The sequence below is a fragment of the Lactuca sativa genome, chromosome 5 (genome assembly GCF_002870075.4).
Source record: "Lactuca sativa cultivar Salinas chromosome 5, Lsat_Salinas_v11, whole genome shotgun sequence".
NCBI classification, from domain to species: Eukaryota; Viridiplantae; Streptophyta; class Magnoliopsida; order Asterales; family Asteraceae; genus Lactuca; species Lactuca sativa.
The window spans coordinates 245,557,256-245,576,145 of NC_056627.2; the positions used below are offsets into that span (position 1 = coordinate 245,557,256).

General features: G+C 32.8%; 3 protein-coding genes across 3 annotated transcripts; 1 reads left to right on the forward strand and 2 right to left on the reverse strand.

Annotated features, from left to right (window-relative positions):
• Positions 1-269: 269 nt before the first annotated feature.
• Positions 270-4,628, forward strand: LOC111908708 (subtilisin-like protease SBT6.1). The gene is made up of 9 exons (XM_023904507.3): positions 270-1,020; positions 1,131-1,259; positions 1,350-1,502; positions 1,639-1,755; positions 1,855-2,039; positions 2,126-2,389; positions 2,625-4,179; positions 4,261-4,321; positions 4,412-4,628. The coding sequence occupies exons 1-9, from the start codon at positions 421-423 to the stop codon at positions 4,510-4,512; spliced, it is 3,165 nt and encodes a 1,054-aa protein (XP_023760275.1). The 5' UTR covers positions 270-420; the 3' UTR covers positions 4,513-4,628.
• Positions 4,410-8,243, reverse strand: LOC111908709 (proteinaceous RNase P 1, chloroplastic/mitochondrial). Its single transcript, XM_023904508.3, has 6 exons — positions 6,714-8,243; positions 6,369-6,458; positions 6,099-6,280; positions 5,915-6,035; positions 5,672-5,740; positions 4,410-5,334 (listed from the first exon to the last, which is right to left on the reverse strand). The coding sequence occupies exons 1-6, from the start codon at positions 8,208-8,210 to the stop codon at positions 5,047-5,049; spliced, it is 2,247 nt and encodes a 748-aa protein (XP_023760276.1). The 5' UTR covers positions 8,211-8,243; the 3' UTR covers positions 4,410-5,046.
• Positions 8,244-12,403: 4,160 nt separating this feature from the next.
• Positions 12,404-13,563, reverse strand: LOC111908710 (uncharacterized). Its single transcript, XM_023904510.3, has 3 exons — positions 13,326-13,563; positions 13,052-13,170; positions 12,404-12,627 (listed from the first exon to the last, which is right to left on the reverse strand). Exons 1-3 carry the CDS (start codon positions 13,490-13,492, stop codon positions 12,608-12,610), a joined length of 306 nt encoding a protein of 101 aa, XP_023760278.1. The 5' UTR covers positions 13,493-13,563; the 3' UTR covers positions 12,404-12,607.
• Between the last annotated feature and the right edge of the window lie 5,327 nt (positions 13,564-18,890).

The following is an 18,890-nucleotide window of genomic DNA, read 5'->3' on the forward strand; positions in this document are numbered from 1 at the left end:
TCATTTTACGTGAATTTCAATTACTATCTCCTGTAAACCAAACAAAATCTAGAATTAATTTCAATTCTATTTCCTACCAATCAAACATCACACGAAATTGGATTCAAATTCATGATAGATTCATTTTTCAATTTCAATTCAAAATCCTTCGTCAACGTTATGCCAACATTATAGATCATTCATTTGGAACAAAAATTCTTAAAATTTTATTTGAAAGTAAATTTAGCAAATAAAGAAAATATAAATGGGAGTTTTAAGGAGACAGGCAATTCAATTTCAAAGGTTCGTTTTTCATCCCAGTAAACCCCAAAAAGCACCGTATCGGAGATTCATCTGCATTCTCCAAAATCCAAATCAATACCTCTTGCCGATTCCGATGAGGGATCGTTCCGACCAATTCCAGTAAACGTCGGCGACATAATGATGAAGACGATTTCACACAGATTGAAAACCTCCATTTTCAATCTCTCTATCATCGTCCTCATTCTATCAATTTCCCTTTTTCGCTTCAGCAAACCCCCTCAGAACCAAACCCTAACCCCCGAAATATCACCAAAATCACAAGAACAAGAAGGGACACTAGCTCGGAGAAACTACATAGTAAGATTTATCGAGTACAAGAAAGCGGAACATCACAAGGAGTATCTCGAGCACAGCACGAAGGAGAAATTAAATGGCTCTTCGTCTTGGGAATGGATTAACAGAAATAATCCTGCTTCTAAATTCCCTACTGATTTCGGAGTCGTGGCGATCGACGATGAAGCGGCAAGTTCGATCATCGGGGAGTTTGAGAGGCTGAAAATGGTGAAAGATGTTACGGTTGATTCAAGCTATCAGTTAAGGAACTTGCTTGGTGGAGATAAGAACGAAAAGCACGAGAAAGTCGGAGCGTTTTCGGATGGTAGAAAGAGGCCTGGGAAGATCTTCACTTCCATGTCATTTGGTGATGGCGGTGATAATGTGGCTGCGGCGGCGACTAGTAACCAAACAATCGATTGGGCCAGGCATCTTCTTTCACAGGTAAGTTCGAATAGACATTGGTGATTGGTTGCAACGTCTCGTTAGATGCGCATTAATAGTCAAATCTTGAGGACATTCTACGCATAGTAATTTCTCCATCTTCCCTGCAGAGATCTCAAGTTACATCCCTGTTTGGAGCAGATGCACTTTGGTCAAAAGGGTACACCGGAGCAAAAGTTAAGATGGCTATATTTGATACCGGAATTCGTTCAGATCATCCCCATTTCCGCAATATCAAGGTTTTTCATCAAACCATACTATAAGTAATAAGATCAGTTGAATTGCAAAAAATTGGTAACAATCTAACTTCCATTTCCTTCCAATACTAGGAACGCACTAATTGGACCAATGAAGATACCTTAAATGACAATCTTGGACATGGCACATTTGTTGCTGGAGTGATTGCTGGTGAAGATGCAGAATGCCTTGGCTTTGCACCAGACACAGAGATTTATGCTTTCCGTGTGTTTACAGACGCACAGGTAATGCATATCATACATTCTTTTATCACCTTTTTTATTCATATTCCCCCACAACATGTCTCAACCTTTCAAATCCTATTTCTTTTTTGTATCTTCATTTAAACTATATGATAAGTTTCTATTCAGCTTATTGCAGGTGTCATACACGTCATGGTTTTTAGATGCATTTAATTATGCAATCGCGAGCAATATGGATGTTCTAAACTTGAGCATTGGTGGCCCTGATTACTTGGATCTTCCATTTGTAGAGAAGGTAAGAGATTCTATATTTCTGTTCCATATATGATATACCCCTTGGAATCGGAATGCCTTATTCCCAAGTCCTAACCTATATCTGAAAATCGCATACAAGGTCCTGGAATTGACAGCAAGTAACATCATAATGGTGTCAGCAATTGGAAACGATGGCCCACTTTATGGCACACTAAACAATCCTGCAGATCAAAGTGATGTGATTGGTGTTGGTGGCATAGATTACAACGATCACATTGCTTCATTTTCATCACGTGGCATGAGTACTTGGGAACTCCCTCATGGGTAAATAGTAAATATAATCATCTAATTCATTCAAACCCAAGGATATAATTGTCTTTTTAACTCATACAAAACTTTACATCCAACAGATATGGGCGAGTAAAACCAGATGTTGTTGCATACGGGAGAGAAATCATGGGGTCTAAAATTAGCACAGGGTGTAAACCCTTATCAGGAACCAGTGTTGCAAGTCCTGTGGTGGCTGGTGTTGTGTGTCTCCTTGTCAGTGTAATCCCTGATTCCGACCGGAAACAGATATTGAACCCTGCAAGCATGAAACAAGCCCTAGTTGAAGGTGCTGCAAAGCTCTCCGGTCCTAATATGTTTGAACAGGGTGCTGGACGTGTTGATTTGTAAGTATATTAATCACACAATTCCTTGTTTTGCAAAAAATTACGAAAATGCCATTCCTCTTTTAGGTCGTTTAGTCATTTTTTGCATGAATTCAGCCATTGTTAGAAAAGTTCAAAAATGGCAATGGATTTCATGCAAAAAAAAGGGTTTTCACGTAAAGGATCCGAAAAGCCATAAAGCAATGGCTTTTTTGTAAATAAACCAAAATTGACATCTTTTTTTTTGTGTTATCAGGTTAGAATCATATGAAATCTTGAAAAGCTACAAGCCACGAGCAAGTATTTTCCCGAGTGTTCTTGATTACACAGACTGCCCTTATTCATGGCCATTTTGTCAGCAACCACTTTATGCAGATGCAATGCCGGTTCTTTTCAACACCACAATACTAAACGGAATGGGAGTAATTGGATACGTGAAAAGTCAACCGGTTTGGAATCCTGATTCCGAAGAAGGAAATCTCCTAAGTATTCATTTCACTTATTCCGATGTTATTTGGCCATGGACAGGGTATCTAGCACTCCATATGCAAATAAAAGAAGAAGGATCTCAATTCTCCGGCGAGATCTCCGGCAATGTGACTGTCAAAGTCTACAGCCCTCCGGCGACCGGAGAAAAGTCATTCCGGTATAGCACATGTGTACTCCGGTTGAAACTAAAAGTGATTCCTACTCCGGAAAGATCAGTCCGGATTTTATGGGATCAATTCCATAGTATCAAATACCCTCCCGGTTACATTCCAAGGGATTCCCTAGATGTCCGGAATGACATTCTTGATTGGCATGGCGATCATTTACATACTAATTTCCATATAATGTTTAACATGTTACGAGACGCGGGATTCTACATTGAAACACTCGGGTCTCCTCTCACATGCTTTGATGCGCGAAATTATGGGACTCTCCTTTTAGTGGATCTTGAAGATGAGTATTTCGAAGAAGAGATACAAAAACTGAGGGACGATGTGGTAAATTCCGGGCTAAGTTTGGTTGTTTTTGCGGATTGGTATAACGTTGATACGATGGTGAAAATGCGGTTTTTTGACGATAATACCCGGAGCTGGTGGACTCCGGTGACCGGAGGCGCGAATATTCCGGCGATGAATGATCTTTTGGCGCCCTTCGGAATCGCGTTTGGTGACCGGATTTTAAATGGGGATTTCACTTTAAATGATGAGTTGATTCGATACGCTTCTGGGACAAATATCGTGAAATTCCCGGGAAATGGATACGTTCATAGCTTCTCGTTTTATGATAGTTCGGAGAGCGGGGCGACGCATAGTTTTCTCGCCTCCGGAATTGACAATTCCGATTCCGCTGTTCTTGGGTTGGTGGAAGTTGGCGGGAGTCGGATTGCGGTGTACGGGGATTCCAACTGTTTGGATAGTAGTCATATGGTGACGAACTGTTATTGGCTTTTAAGGAAATTACTTGATTTCACAGGAAAGAATATTAAAGATCCCGTGCTTTTTTCAAATTCAGTGAAGTTAAAAGCACCATTGCATCAGGATGAGGATCAGTTGCCTTCACGGAGAACGGATTTGAATTTCTCGTTGTATTCCGGAGTTGTCGGAAAGGAATTGACATGCCGGAGTGATTCGAGATTTGATGTGTGGGGAACGAAGGGGTATGGGTTACAGGTGAGAGGACGGAATCGGCGATTACCGGGGTATAAAGCGATTGATCTTGGGCGGGGGTTGAATTCTTCTTCAGTGGATATTTCCATGTTGAAGGGGGGACCCAAAGATAATTCTTCAGGGAATAGATTTCTTGGGTTGCTGTATAGAGATGATGTAAGTAAAAATTGCTATTTAGTATTTAATATTTTTTAGTTTCTATAAATTTGATTATATTTTGTTTGTGTTTTTTTGTAGCTTGAGACGCCGGTTGTGTTTCCGAGTCACTGGCTTGTACCTGCTGTTATTGCTGTTTTAGGTAAGTAATATTGGTATTGTTTGTAATTAGGGTTTTTAAGATAAGTGAAGTGGTTGTTGATATGTTAGTTTTTTTTTTTTTTGTTGTCAGGGATTTTGGTGTTGATAAATTTCTGTAGAATCAGACAAAAGAGGCGTCGAAGAAGGAAAGGATCAGGATCTTCGGCGTCTGGTCGTTACACCAATTTGTAGGTGGGTGGGTGTAATGTAATAATATAATAGTTAAAAGGTGATAAATAGTTGCATAAATAGTAATAGTAAGATTTTTATATAAATGCAAACTATATGAAAATGAAATTTTGGGGTAATGTTTGTGTGCTTTCTTTTCTGGTGTTGCCTAATGCATAACCAGATTAACAAGTCAAAAGAAAAAGAAGCATAAACTACACAAATAAACACCACTTTTCAAATAATTAAAGGGCGTGTTTGGCATCACTTCTGAAAAAAATCGTGACCGGTTTTGAAAATAAAAATTAGGTTATCTGCTAAAAAGATCGGAACGAAAACATTGAAAAAGGTGTGGGTTTATCAACATAAAAATCAAATATTATGTTTAAACAGAAAAGTTCAAAAATAAATGCTCTTTTATAATATTAACCAAAACGAAAAAACAACCAAATTACAATACTGCCTAGACATGGACCTTTACAAAAAAAAGTGCCTTCGGAAATTTAATGACAAATCTTCCATTGCAATGTCTGACAAAGTTAAACTCATCATATGACATCATATATGAAAATCTAGTATACAGTCTCCAAGCTTCTCTGCTTCAGTAATTTGTCTCAAAATTGTAATTCCTTTTACAGGAACAGACGACAAAACACTTTCTTTTAGAGTTTCACATACTTCTTGATTCTTTAACATTAATGGTGTATGTGTAGTTAACCGAGCTTCCTTTCCAGAATCCAACCTCTCAAGTCTCTTTCCTTCACGTGTCACACACATCCACTCTCTCTCCTCTTCAGACTCTTGTTCTGAAGCAATAGGAATATGCCAATGTCCTTTTCTTGATTCCTGACAAGTATATCAAAAACATATCATATCTTTCATTCTACCCAAAGATTTATACAATTCTCTAGTCTTTCTGTAAAATGTTTTTTCTTCCACCAACCCTGAGTTAGCCCACACTGTCTGCCGATAAGCATCATGTGAGACACAGTGTAGGGCCCATGTTGGCCACTATCTGGTTGATATAAATCAGCATCATGTGATATGTAAATCAGATACACATTGACCCACTAATTTGCTCATACATAAAGCCGGTGCCCATATGGGAAATAAAACTTTAATACTATGACTGCTAAGACTCGAACCCTTGTTGTTTCTTCAAAAAAAAAAAAAAAAAACTAACCTGAATGACAACTGAACATGGAGGTGGCATGTGGTACACGGGACCCATCTCAGAAAAATGGAATCGCACCTTTCATTAGAAAAAAATGTTACGAAATGAGCTTTAAAAGTTGAAATTTCTAGAAAAATCACAATCTTGGAGTGATCGAACTACTACAAGAATGACATATTTAGAAAGAAAAATCAGTTCTTTGATGTTTCCTAGAAACACACTTATATGGAATGAATGAAAGTTATTACTGACCTGATGTCTTTCTTTCCATTTTGGGAAGAAATCATTCCCCAAGAGTTGAAACAAATGATCTCTCATCTCATCATTAGTCACAAGTAAGCACTTAAATTTTATAGCTGCATACAACCAGTACCTGATAAAAAGAACATATAAATGCCAAAAAAAAACAAGAAGAGTATAATGAAAACAAGATTACCAATCATCATTTGATCCTGTAGGTGTTGCATAGAGTGCATCAGCATTTTTCCACTTTTCAAATAGTGCCTTGTTAATCCCTTCATCCATTTTATTATCATATATACGTTTATTATGCAAGATAATCAATGGCCATTTCTTGGAAGGAAGCATCTGTCTAATTCCATTTGAAATGGTATTGACCTAAAAATATATATCAAGAAAGAATATAAATCTTTAATTTGTATGATTAAAGAATATAATAAATGGTATTGATCGTAAAATGACTTGCCTTAGATGGTTTGAATCTTCTTTGACTAAAAAGACCAACATTTGCTCCATCTACAACTGCTTCATATGGTCCATAGTAATCAAGCCATTTCTACAAATGAACAAAATGTACATATATAAGAAAGAGCTTTTTTCATTTTCATATCACTAAATGTGATAAATCTTTAACTTATTTAGATGGATTTCATGCAAAATGAAAAAAATAATGTATACGCTTTCTATTTTCGAAACAATTTTACGTCAAAATATGCATAAACACATTGTCTTTCGCTTACCTAAGAGATAATGTATGTATCTCATATACAAAAAAGCAAATGGTAATAAGCAATCTTTAAATGAAACATACTTGAAATTTCTCAAAGCTTGAATTCCTCTCTCTTTCCCTAGCTATTTTAGCAACCGATTCAGCAAAGAGTTCGGTTTCTATAGGATCAAGATCAATAGTTGCCAATTTTTCACCACAACATTTACACAATCCATCTTTTCCAACAACCGATCTCACAACATTCCATTTCCCACTACCCAACCACCCTACCCCATGCCACCCTCCACCACCATTTTCAACCGCTTCATCAATCAAACGTTGATCCCATTTTCTTTTCCCAATTCTTGAAGCACTCTTACTTTTGAACCACTTCTCAATCACATCCGCAGTAGAACGCGACACTTTTCTGACACTTTTTCTTAATTTATGCAACAAGTAATAAACCTTATCACTTCTAGAAGCTTCTATACTCACCCTCAAAAGTGCTTCAAGTTCGGGTTCCTCAGGGTACACACCATGACATAACATATGTTCTTCAACCTCAAAAGCCTTTTCAAGATTTCCATTATTACAAAAAACAGATAAAGCAGGACCATATGAACGTAATCTAGGGTTTATCCCCAAATCTTTCATTTGTTTTACCAAATCAAACGCCATTTGCCCATCATTTCTAGACATTGCCATTCTAGCTAAAGATGTTAAGATTGCTTCATTCATTTCGACTTCATCAGAAACCATCTGTTTATAAATTTCAAAACCCCTTTTGAGTGCATATTCTTTCAAATTTTCGCTTACTTTAATTCCGGTTCTAGTGGTTGAACCCTTGTGATCGTTTATCAAGTGGATTAAATCATCTAGGGTTTGAAATCCTTCAAAATTTTCAGGATTATAGTTTGATAATTCTGGGTTATTTGCATTCGTATCTGATCTACCACTTTTTGCAGGCTGAACGACCCCTATAGAAGCTGAAGAACAAAGATATAAGATTATAGCGTAATGATATTTGTCTAAATTTATACCTTCTCTTTTTGCTAAATCGAAAATTACAATCGCACCCATTACATCGCCTAATTTCGAACAAATCTCTAAACTGAGACGCAGGATCAGTAATGGTGATTCAAGTTTGCCCTTTTTAGGCTTTTTAAACCTTTTTCCAGTTCCTGAATCACCTGTATTTTTCGAAACCTTTTCGTTTGAATCGTTATGTCTCGCTTTTTTAGAAACAACCCTGTTTCTCGAATTCTTATCTTTCTCTTTTACGACCCTTTTTTCGTTGTCTACTGGTTTTTTCTCTACCCTTTCCTCTTTAGACTCGAATGATGAAAACCCTTGTTGAATTTTGTCGATAATTCTTCGACTGATTGTGGGTTTTGAGTGTTCTTGCTGTTGCTGTGGGGTGATGTGTGCTTGAAGAAGAAAAGGTGAGAACTTTGAGTGTTTGTTTGGTGATAAAATGCGAAACCCATGTGAGAAATTGTTGAGGTTGGGAGAAAGAGTAGATGGACACTTACAGAGAGTGAAGGAACGAAGTTGATTATGGGGGTGGAGCTGTTTCAAAGTGGAGAAGGTGAAGGCCATTTGTGGCCGTTTTTTTACAGAAAAGTTAGCAATCACTTTCGGATTGGGCTATATTTGGATGAGGTCAATTTATATTTTATGTCCTTCAAGTTTTCATTATTTCCGGTTTCACCCCTTTCATGCAATATGCAACCACGAATGCACAAATAGGGTGGCAATCCCAACCTAACCCACCAATCCAACTAGGCATGTTGAAAATACCCAATAACCGGTTATCCGACCTGATCCGTTTTGAATTCGGGTTGATCGGGTCGGGTAAATCGGGTTTCGGGTTTGAAAGTTCGGGTAACCTGGTATTTAAATAGGTCGGGTATTTGGTAGGTTAAAAAAAACCCGAATACCCGATTTAGAAAAAAAAAACCAATTGATATACTAGTTATAATAACTATTAAAGTTGTATCATTATTTTACATAATTAGTGTTCCTTATAGTTTAAATCAAATGTTATATGGCTTCGTTTTTGAACGGTGTATAATAAATACAAAAGAAATTGTTGAAAATGAAATGAAGTTTTGAACAAAATGTTACAACAAATATAATGAAAATGAATAAGATATTAGAATCTTCTTCATTTTCTTTGTGCACTAGGGATTTGTTTCTTTTTTTCAACTATGCACATTTTCTTCTTTGTAAATTGAATTATAGCTATATAAATGGTTACTGCAATTTAGATAACATGCTAAATTTTTTTATTTATAGCTTTTATGCACTCACCTTTTGCATTAAATCATGTAACATGTTTGGTTAATCCAAATTTGATCAAACATTGATCATGTACTTCATAAACTGTTTTTTTTTTATCAAAATTTGAAATGGAATACAAAAATCACATAATATATTATAATGACTTGTATTGTTATCATATATGTACTTGTTAATTGTATGAAATATTTTGTTACCCAATATTTTATTTAAACAACCGAAATGCAAAAAAGAATTAAAAAAAATCAATAAGTGACACTTAAGTGATTTTCGGGTATACCCGAAATTACCCGACCCGACCTAAAACCGGAATACCCGAATTCCAATATAGGTCGGGTATCAGGTATTATTATTTTAAGGAAATATCCGAACTACCCGACCCGTTCTACCCAAAACCCGAAAATTTTACCCGATCAACACCCCTAAATCCAACCTATTAATTGGGTGAACTCATTTAATTAAATGAGTCAACCCGTCTAAACCGTTTAATTAAATGAATTGAGTTGGGGTTGAAATTTCTAACTCGTTTACAACCCGTCAACCCGTTTTAAATTTTTAAATATTTTTTAATTTATACTTATTTAGTATTATTATTTAGTTGATATTTATATTTTGTTTATTTTTATTTATCAAAAGCCATGGGTTAATAGCCGTTACTAGAATTCGAGTTGGTAAAAATAATAGTCGAGTTGCATAGAATTTAAAAATTAAACAGTTATAATGTTTTATGGTTGTAAACACTTATTTATGTTTGTGTTACGGCCTATAAAGTTATTGTTGTATAATTTTCAAACTTGAATAATTATTATAGCTTTTAAATTGTATGTAATTTATTTTGATGGATTATTTGATTTTAAGAGGATTTTTTCATGAGAATTTAAACAAGTCAACCCAGGTTTAACTTGTTTAGTAAATAAGTTGGATTGGAAAAAAAAAAAAAAGTCAACCCGATTTCTACCCATGTACTAAAAAGGTTAGGTTGGGTTGGAAATTCTCAACCCATTTACTTAAACAAGCTGGGTTTAATAGAGTATTCAATGCATTTAATTAAATAGGTCAACTTGTTTATGACCTAACCAAACCCGTTTGTCACCCCTATGCACGATTGTACATCTCTTTTAAAAAAAGGCTATTTGTCTCTTAACTAGGGGTGTTCGTTTGGATGGATCGGTTTGATCTGATCCAATTAAGTGAATCCAAATTGATTTCGGTTTTCAAAATATGGATCCGAATAGTCCAAACTAAAATCAAATCCAATCTATTCCGATTCAATTACAATTCGGTTGGATCGATTTTTTTATTCGATTTTCCAAAAACCATAGCATTTTAAAGAAGAAGTAAAAACAAACTATTTAGTTGTGATTTAAAATTCATAAACAATTACTAATAATGTATATTATAGGTTAACATTTAATAGATAAAAAAAACTTTTGAGAGAAAGTTCATATTAATGTTTTTTATTAGGTGAAACTTTTTGAACTTATTTTAAAAATAAAATTAATAAATAATTATAGATATATTAAAAATAAATAAATAATAAATTATTGTTCAGTTGTTTTGGACTATTCGGTTCTTATTTTATAATCCAAAAACAATCTAAAATCCAAAATAATAATTTGGTTTTGTTGTAAACCAAATTCAAAAATCCGAATATCTGAACCAAATAGTCCAATCCAAATTATTCAATTGGACTATTCGGTTTTATCCACATAGTGAATAACTTTATTCTTAACCATTCAATTAAAATAAAATTGTCTTTTAATCATAAGTTTAGTTTAGTACTTTTTTGACACCGTTTCTATGATTATAATTTTTTGTATGGTTATGTAATTAGTTTATAACATTTCTAATATTTTTTATATTTTCATTTATTTATAATTTATATTAGTATTTATTAGAAATCCCCACCCACTTCTTTTCCCGTCTTCGGCTCTTCTGCCACCACCACCACCGATTTCAATTTTCAAACATCGAAACCATTGGAGAACCCCGATCAACCATGCTTGAGAACCATAATTTCATCAAACAGATTATCTAATTATCTAATGTGATTCTTGGAATTTGACTAAAGAAAATACTATATACTTGTACAAATTTACTACTTCATACAACATGCATAAAAAAAATTCAAAATCATTATTTGGGTTGTTAAAAAGGAAAATCTTCGAAAAAGTCTTAAAATTTTACCTTAATTTACAAAAAAGTCCAAAACTAAAATTTGTTTACGAAAATAATGGATTATAGGTAAAAATGACGATTTGATCTCTTTTCCCGATTTACCGGTTTCATTACTTACCTGTTCCATTAAAGTTTCATCATTTTATCCTAATTTACGAATAAGTCCAAAATTAAAATTTAGTGATGATTTGACATTTTTCTCCACATAACATATATTTTATCGTTTTTATTGTTGATTTGGACAGCTAGACAACTACTGTAAAATTTGATACACATCTCATCGGTTCATTTATGACTATGTATCTAAGTCAACAATGAAACTAATAAATGTGTGTTTCTAGGAAAAAAAAACACCAAAAAATGAGTTGATGTTTGATGAGATGAATATATTGGATTGCATAAGTTTAAAAAGGCGATTTGAAATTTCTTATAAACATAAAAATGATGACGTTGTTGCTAGTTTATGTAATTCTTGCAGTCTTTGTTGGATGCATTTTATATTCCAAAAATATACAATGCATCAGGATATCAAGTTTTATGGTAAACATAACATTATATAACCCAACATATCCATCTCATCATCTCATTTAATGACTAGACGTCTAGGTTAACAATGAAACCGATAAAATGTTTGTTACATGGAGAAAATGATCAAATCATCACTAAATTTTAATTTGGGACTTATTCGTAAATTATGGTAAAATAATAGGATTTTAATGAAACCAGATAAGTAATGAAATTGGTAAACCAAAAAAAATGGTCAAATCTTCATTTTTATCGGTAATTCATGTTTTTTCGTAAACAAATTTTAGTTTTAGATTTTTTCATAAATTATGATAAAATTTTAGGACTTTTTCAAAAATTTCCCTATTAAAAAAATCTACCTACATTGGTTTTAGTTTTTATGGAATTTGACTAAAAAAATTACTACATAGTTGTACAAATTTACTTCATACAACATGCATAAAAAAGTACAAACTAATTGTATTTTACCATTATATGTAAATACTACAAAAAATCATAAATCAACTCCCCGTTGTATAATATGTATTTAAGCTTCTCTTTTGAGTTTTCTATTAGTCTTTCTTCCTAAGTTCGTATCTCTTGTTAAAAAACATGACTTCAAATATTAGTAAATTGCCCTAATAATTGGAGTAGTTTTTCCGTTTATCAAAATCCTTTAAAACTTGGTTTACATTCTTTTGGGTAAAATTATGGTTTCTATTGTTCGAAAAAAAATACATCGCGTATTTTGGTTGTATTTGAATATTTAGTGTTTACATTTTCCATGTATGTTTTCAAAAACAAAAATGTGACAAGATCAAGAAAATTCAACATGATGCTTTCTACAACTTCATGTTTTATTTTTCAAGAAAGAAACAACAACGAACAACCAATTCAAATTGATGGAAAACACTAAATAGAAAATTTGAAAACTTATGAAAATTGATCTTGTATTACATGTCAAAAGAAGGAACTTCCTTCTCCTACAGACCCAAAGAAGCCACAAACTTGTCTCATAAAGGCATTGACTTGCCTGAAATATCAACCATGAAAACCTTTAGAGCCAAATAATCGATTATAAAAACACCGAGTTAAATGCAAGAAATAACAATATACTTTCATTCAATATTCTGTTGATACAATTAATGACTTAACAAAGGAGATAATGATTAAAGCACTAACATCTCATAGAGCTACACATAAATACCTTAATCCGTTTGATAAAAGGGATTGAAGCTATTTTCATTAAGAACTACATTTAAGTACCTTAATCTATTCGATAGCATAATAATTTATTGAAAATTTGGTAAAAGACTAAGAGTTATTTCTCATCTAAACCTCAAATCAATCAATACTCTTCTAATGCCAATAAATTGATTATTCATCCGCTTACAGTTTGAGTCAAGAATTCAAAATTAAACACTATCAGATGATAAATACAGGCAAAAAAAACAAACCTTGAGGGACTAATCCCCAGCTTTCAGACTCTATCAACAAGCCCGATTTTAAGCAAGCTGATGCAATGGCACTATGCAATGGCATCATTGTTATCAAAGCGCTCAACTCAAGTGGTAACCTAACACAAGATAGCGAAGGTAATGAACAAATTTGGAATTGCCAACTCAATTGATTGCATTGTAATGTTACATAATACAGAAAGTTTGAAATTGAAACCTGGTAGTACATCAACTCAATTTACTAAAAGAAATGTCGATTGTCGATATAACAAACCTTGAAGTACGTCGATGAGAAGAAGAAGAAGAAACTTGAGGCTTGCAGGTTGACTTGGGGAAAGATGATGAATCAGGTGAAAGAGGAACGGAGCGCTTGGTGGTGAATTTGGGAGATAGAGATTGGAGACGAGTGCAGATCCTAGATACAGCTCTGGAGTACGCCATGAAAATGGAACCCTAATTAAACCCTGGGTTAAAAGACTCGAAACAAGAACAATTGGTACATTGGTTGCGACAGTTGATGGCTATCGGGTCGGATAAAAGCCCATTTATCCGTGTACATTGATAAATTGATTTTGAATTTTCGTTTAGATATTTTAAAGAAAACCTCGTCTTAATAATATTTATTTTTTCAACAAAAAGATTTTGATTATCTAATTTCATACAATAATTGTATTTTTCAGTTGAAAAAATAATGATTGTTTCATTAATTTTGGCAAAATATAAAATAATCGAGATTTTTTTATTCAAAAAATAAAAATTGAGATTAAATCGTAAACCGATCAAAAATATTATGATTTTATTGAAGATTTCTAAATTTTAACAGCAAAATTATTAAATATTATTAATAGTTTAGAACAGTAATTTAAATGTTTTAAAATATTTTTCTTTATAACTAATTCAATTGAGCATCGAACAGGTTTATAATTTTTATTATGTAATAATCGATATAAATCTAGATATATCACTAATATTAGGCCCGTTGAAAATAATTGACACCTTAACTAACGGGTCAGGTTAATTAGATTTCAAGTAATGAAACTTAAATGATCGGTATGCTCGATCTTATCACGATTCACGGTTCAAGTATGTAATTATATAATCGGATAAACCTGAATACCCGATTATATTTTAAAAAGATCATCCTGTTGTTGACCCTTGAGCCTAATTCCTTACATTCAGCTAGTTGCTTAGACTCCTCCACATGGTGACTAATTATTTTAGTTCGTTGGGCTAAAAATTAAAAAAAAATTAAAAAATGCAAAGAAAAAGCTTAAAACAACCATCAGTTGTCATTTTCTTTTCTTTTTTTTCTTTTTTATTTGTTTATAATTCTTTTTAGTTAAACATTATTTTGTAACTTATTTTGTTTTACTTTTATTAAAAAAATTAACAAAATATACTAAAATACATAAAATAATTTTATCTACAAATATAGACCAATATTGATATATTTTAAGAATTTTTTAATTATTTATTTATATTGACTATATAATCTTAAATATAATATCAAAATTAGGTTATAAATTTAATAAAACATAATATGTAGCTAGTATAATTTAATAAAAAAGCATCATAATTAATATAATAGTTTGGTTTGGGTTCGTTTGCTAATGGGTGTGAAAAATTGGGTTTAGTTTGGTTGTATAGGTGGAAGAGAGATAAATTAATTTTTTAATAAATAGTTGGGTTGGTTTTGGTTGTGAATGTGAATAGTCTTATGCCCCTTAGGTATTGGCCTAAATTTACATGAACTTAGTTTGTTAAACACATAAAGTTTTTTTTTTCTTTTATTTTTTATTTTTTTATTTTAAAGGCTTGTACACGCATCTACTAACCTTACTTTTAAACTTATATTTTTTTTTTTTCGGTCAAGACTTTGAACCTATCATCAATCTTTACTTAGGGACACATTACACATACCAAATCCTAATACCGTTAAGTAAAAAACTATTTAATTTTAACTAGTAGGATACCCCGGGCTTCGTCCGGGTCAATGTGTGCTTTTTTTGCGTGTCATTCTGAAATGTGTCTATGTTTCACATGGTTCGACTGCTTCAAATTTTTCCTATTATAGGATTGCATTTGGGAAAACATACAAAGACAAATAAAAAATAGATTTGGGGTTAAGCAATGCTAACAAAGTAACCCCATCATCTTTCAAATTAAAAAAAATTGATGAATTGGTCTTTCATTTTAAACATAAGAGTGTACTACAATAAATTCAAACAAAAAAAAAGAACCGGAGAAATATCTCTCTTGTGGTACAGATTGAATCCACAGAGCTTTTCTAAAACATGAAACAAAGAAACGGAATTAGTTTTATCACTCTAATTCCATCCAACAAAAAACAATTTTTTTTTTATTTCATTCCAATGGAATGAATGATTCCATTCCATACCTTGACCTTCTTTTTGGGTTCCTTCTCAACAACTTCTTTCACATTACTGCATGGTAGTTTAACACTAAGTTCCAAATTTTCAATAATAAAAACTTCTTGGATGTAAGGCTGCCTTTAGTGTAACAACTCGTATCCCTACAAAAAAAATGGTCATAAAATTGAATTCTTATATTAATCCACAGATTTGGATGCTCCAAAAACTAAATGATAGATATGAAGGAAAGTCATCCATAACTGTTCCATTTAACTGATATGAAATCGAAATGGAACCCATAATTCCATATTCACCGGACCATCTTGCTTCTCCGACTGTATAAGCAGTCCACCACCACTAAATCCTGCATCACTGCTATAAATCAATGTTAGGTTAAATAAATTTGAGTAATTCCAGGGAAAAAATGTACCGCCATAATTCATATATGAAACAATAATAACATGTCTATTTCTAAGTTGATGTGGACAACCTGCAGGGATGAAAACAGCTTGACAAAGGTATTGTTCAAGTGTCTATGGCTCCAACGTCATTTGATTTGTTCCAAATCAATGGGATTTTTAATATATATATATATATATATATATATATATATATATATATATATATATATATATATATATTTAAAAAAGACCTTTTAAATATGTAAACATAATTTTGATAATCGACAAGTAGGGTGTTGTGAACAAATTTAGTCAGAGGGCAACCGAAAGTAAATATGATTAAACCCAAGTCAATAGTAGATCGTTTACACAAATAGTCTAAGTTAAGTTGATACAATGTAATCTAAAAGAATATATAACAAAAAATCTGTTTTTATTTTTTAAAAACAAATCATCTTCGTAAATTTTTTACCCTTATAATTTGCCACATCTGGGAAATGCATGCATACTACAGTATAACAGTTAATTTACAAATAATTAGAGAGTGAGCTTGCAGTGATAAAGAACATGGCAATTTGTTTTCTTAATGTGAAATAATTAACCAGGGGTATGCTGGGATTCGCGAAGAGTGAAAATAATCCTAGACATGAAAGTACAAGATTTTGGTTTGGTTTTACGTGGGATTGGTGCAGTAGAATTGATAAAGGGCAATTTCATCTTTTGTAGTTTAAAGATGGATATTACTATTTCAATCAAGTTAACATCTACCGGGAAGGTTTCTGTTGGAATAAGAAAACCAAAATAAGAATAAATAGAGGGTTTTTAAAGGGTTCTCCACTATACAGGTTAATAATGTTGCAGCAGGGGCACTTTTGTCGTTAAGCAATAGATGCAAAGGAAGGCGATGAAGATTCCATTTTCAAAAGATTGATGTCATCATGCTTAACCCCTTAAAAACAGGCCTTGTGGGGTATCAAAACAACATCAATGAAATAGCTTAGAGCATCCTTGAAATACAGTAAAAACTATATTTTTAATAAATTTTTTTATAAAACAACCTGACCATACCTAAATGTAAATGTCGATGTCTATAACTGTATAAACCACTGAAACACACACTTGTGTCCACCTTGTACTGCAGTCTGCATATTTCATAAAAACAAAGAATACCAATATGTATAAGTAGAAATAAGTACAAATCGAAGCATCAAAGAGAAAAAAATGAACAAAGGGCTTTATAATCGAAACGTATGTTATGATTTGTCATCGCATTAATGGCTCAATGACTGTTGATGGACTGATGAAACCTAAAGTCAGATAACAATGCATAAAGTCAACATGCGCTATCAATCAAACTCATATGGAATTAGGGCTCGTTTGCGAAAACATACCATAGAAGCGGTGGTTCTAGGGTTAGGCATAATGAAATCGATTTGAGGTACCTGAGGTAGATCCAAAGTGGAGCGGAAGGGCTTCGGGTCTGGTGGCGATTATAGCCATGAACGGTGGTGATATGGGGAACACCTTTGAAGATGACGGAACTGAAGCATAACGCCTTCGGGACCCAAACCTGAACTAAACATCAGGAAGCTTTGAAACTGCAACGTGCGCATCATCGGTTCCTATTCGGATGAAGAAAAATAAGAAGAATCGAGAAGATATGGAGGAAGTAAACTAACCCTGGTGGAGGATTAAGATGAACGAAAGCTAGAAACGAATCCGGGAAATCGACGGAGCGGTGAGAATAAGAAAGATATGAGCTGGTTTTTGGTGAATCAAGAATGCATCGAATAGAAGATAGAGAAGGAATAAATTTGGAGTTGACACGTACAACCGAGAATACCAATAAAGATCAACTGTTAGCCACGTTGAAAGCGGAGGAAACATATTACAAAACACCCCCTGTAAATAAATTAGAAAGTCCACAAAAATTGTAACAACATTACAAGGACCAAAGTTGGATAAATTTTCAACAGTTTAATTTTAATAGTTAAATATAATAACTTTTATTAAAATAACTTAGAAAGACAGTGTCATCAATAGATTGTAAAACTAGTGACCATTTGTATTAAGACAAAACTAATGGTTGTTAATGATAGTTAATATTTTTTTTAAGGAAGAACCCCACCACAGTCGAGTTAGGTGACACTTTTAGTTTAGTATGTTAACAATTTGAATGCTGTTGCAATAAACAAAACTAACAAGTAACAAAAAATGAGTTATTTAGTTGGTAATGAAGACCCCCCCCCCCCCCCCCCCCCCCAACTAGAGTCATGTTAGTTTACACTTTTTGGGGACATTTGGTTCACAAAATGTTTTTGGAAGGAATAAAATCTATCAAATGAATTGGAATTTAAAGGAATTCTAATTTGAATGTATTAGAAGTTGCAATGCGTTTGGTTGACATGTAATGTAATATGTTTTCTATTTGGTTTGTTGATTTTATAAAGGAATTGGAACATAAATTTTATAATAAGACAAAAATACCCTTAATGATTTATGTAACTAATTATATTTTTTAATAAACACGATAAAATTTATTTAATTACAACATTTTTTATTGAACTCTTCTACAAAATTTGAATTAAAAAAATAACTACCATGAGTTTTAAATAATTTATGGACTTTTGTCTCATCTTTTTCAAGAAAATAAACATAAGAGGTAAAAAGATGGGACACAAAAAAATTCATCATAAGCAAAAAAAGAAAAAAAAATCAACAATAAAGGCAAAAGTCACGTTAAATGGTAATCTACTTTTATAATGCATAGTGGAAGAATTATATTTCTTTCAAACGATGAATTAGTAATTATGGAATTCTAATTCCGTTTCTTTGGTAACCCAAACACAATTTCCCATAGATTTTAATTTCCAATTCCTTCTAATTCCTTAGGAATTATGTGAAACAAACACACCTTTAGTTTATTGTGTTAAGAATTTGAACACCCTTAGTTTATTGTGTTAAGAATTTGAATGCTATTGCAATAAACAAAATAACAAAAATTAATTATTTATTTGGTAATGAAAAACCCCACCAACTAGATTTAAATTGAGTGTCACTTTTAGT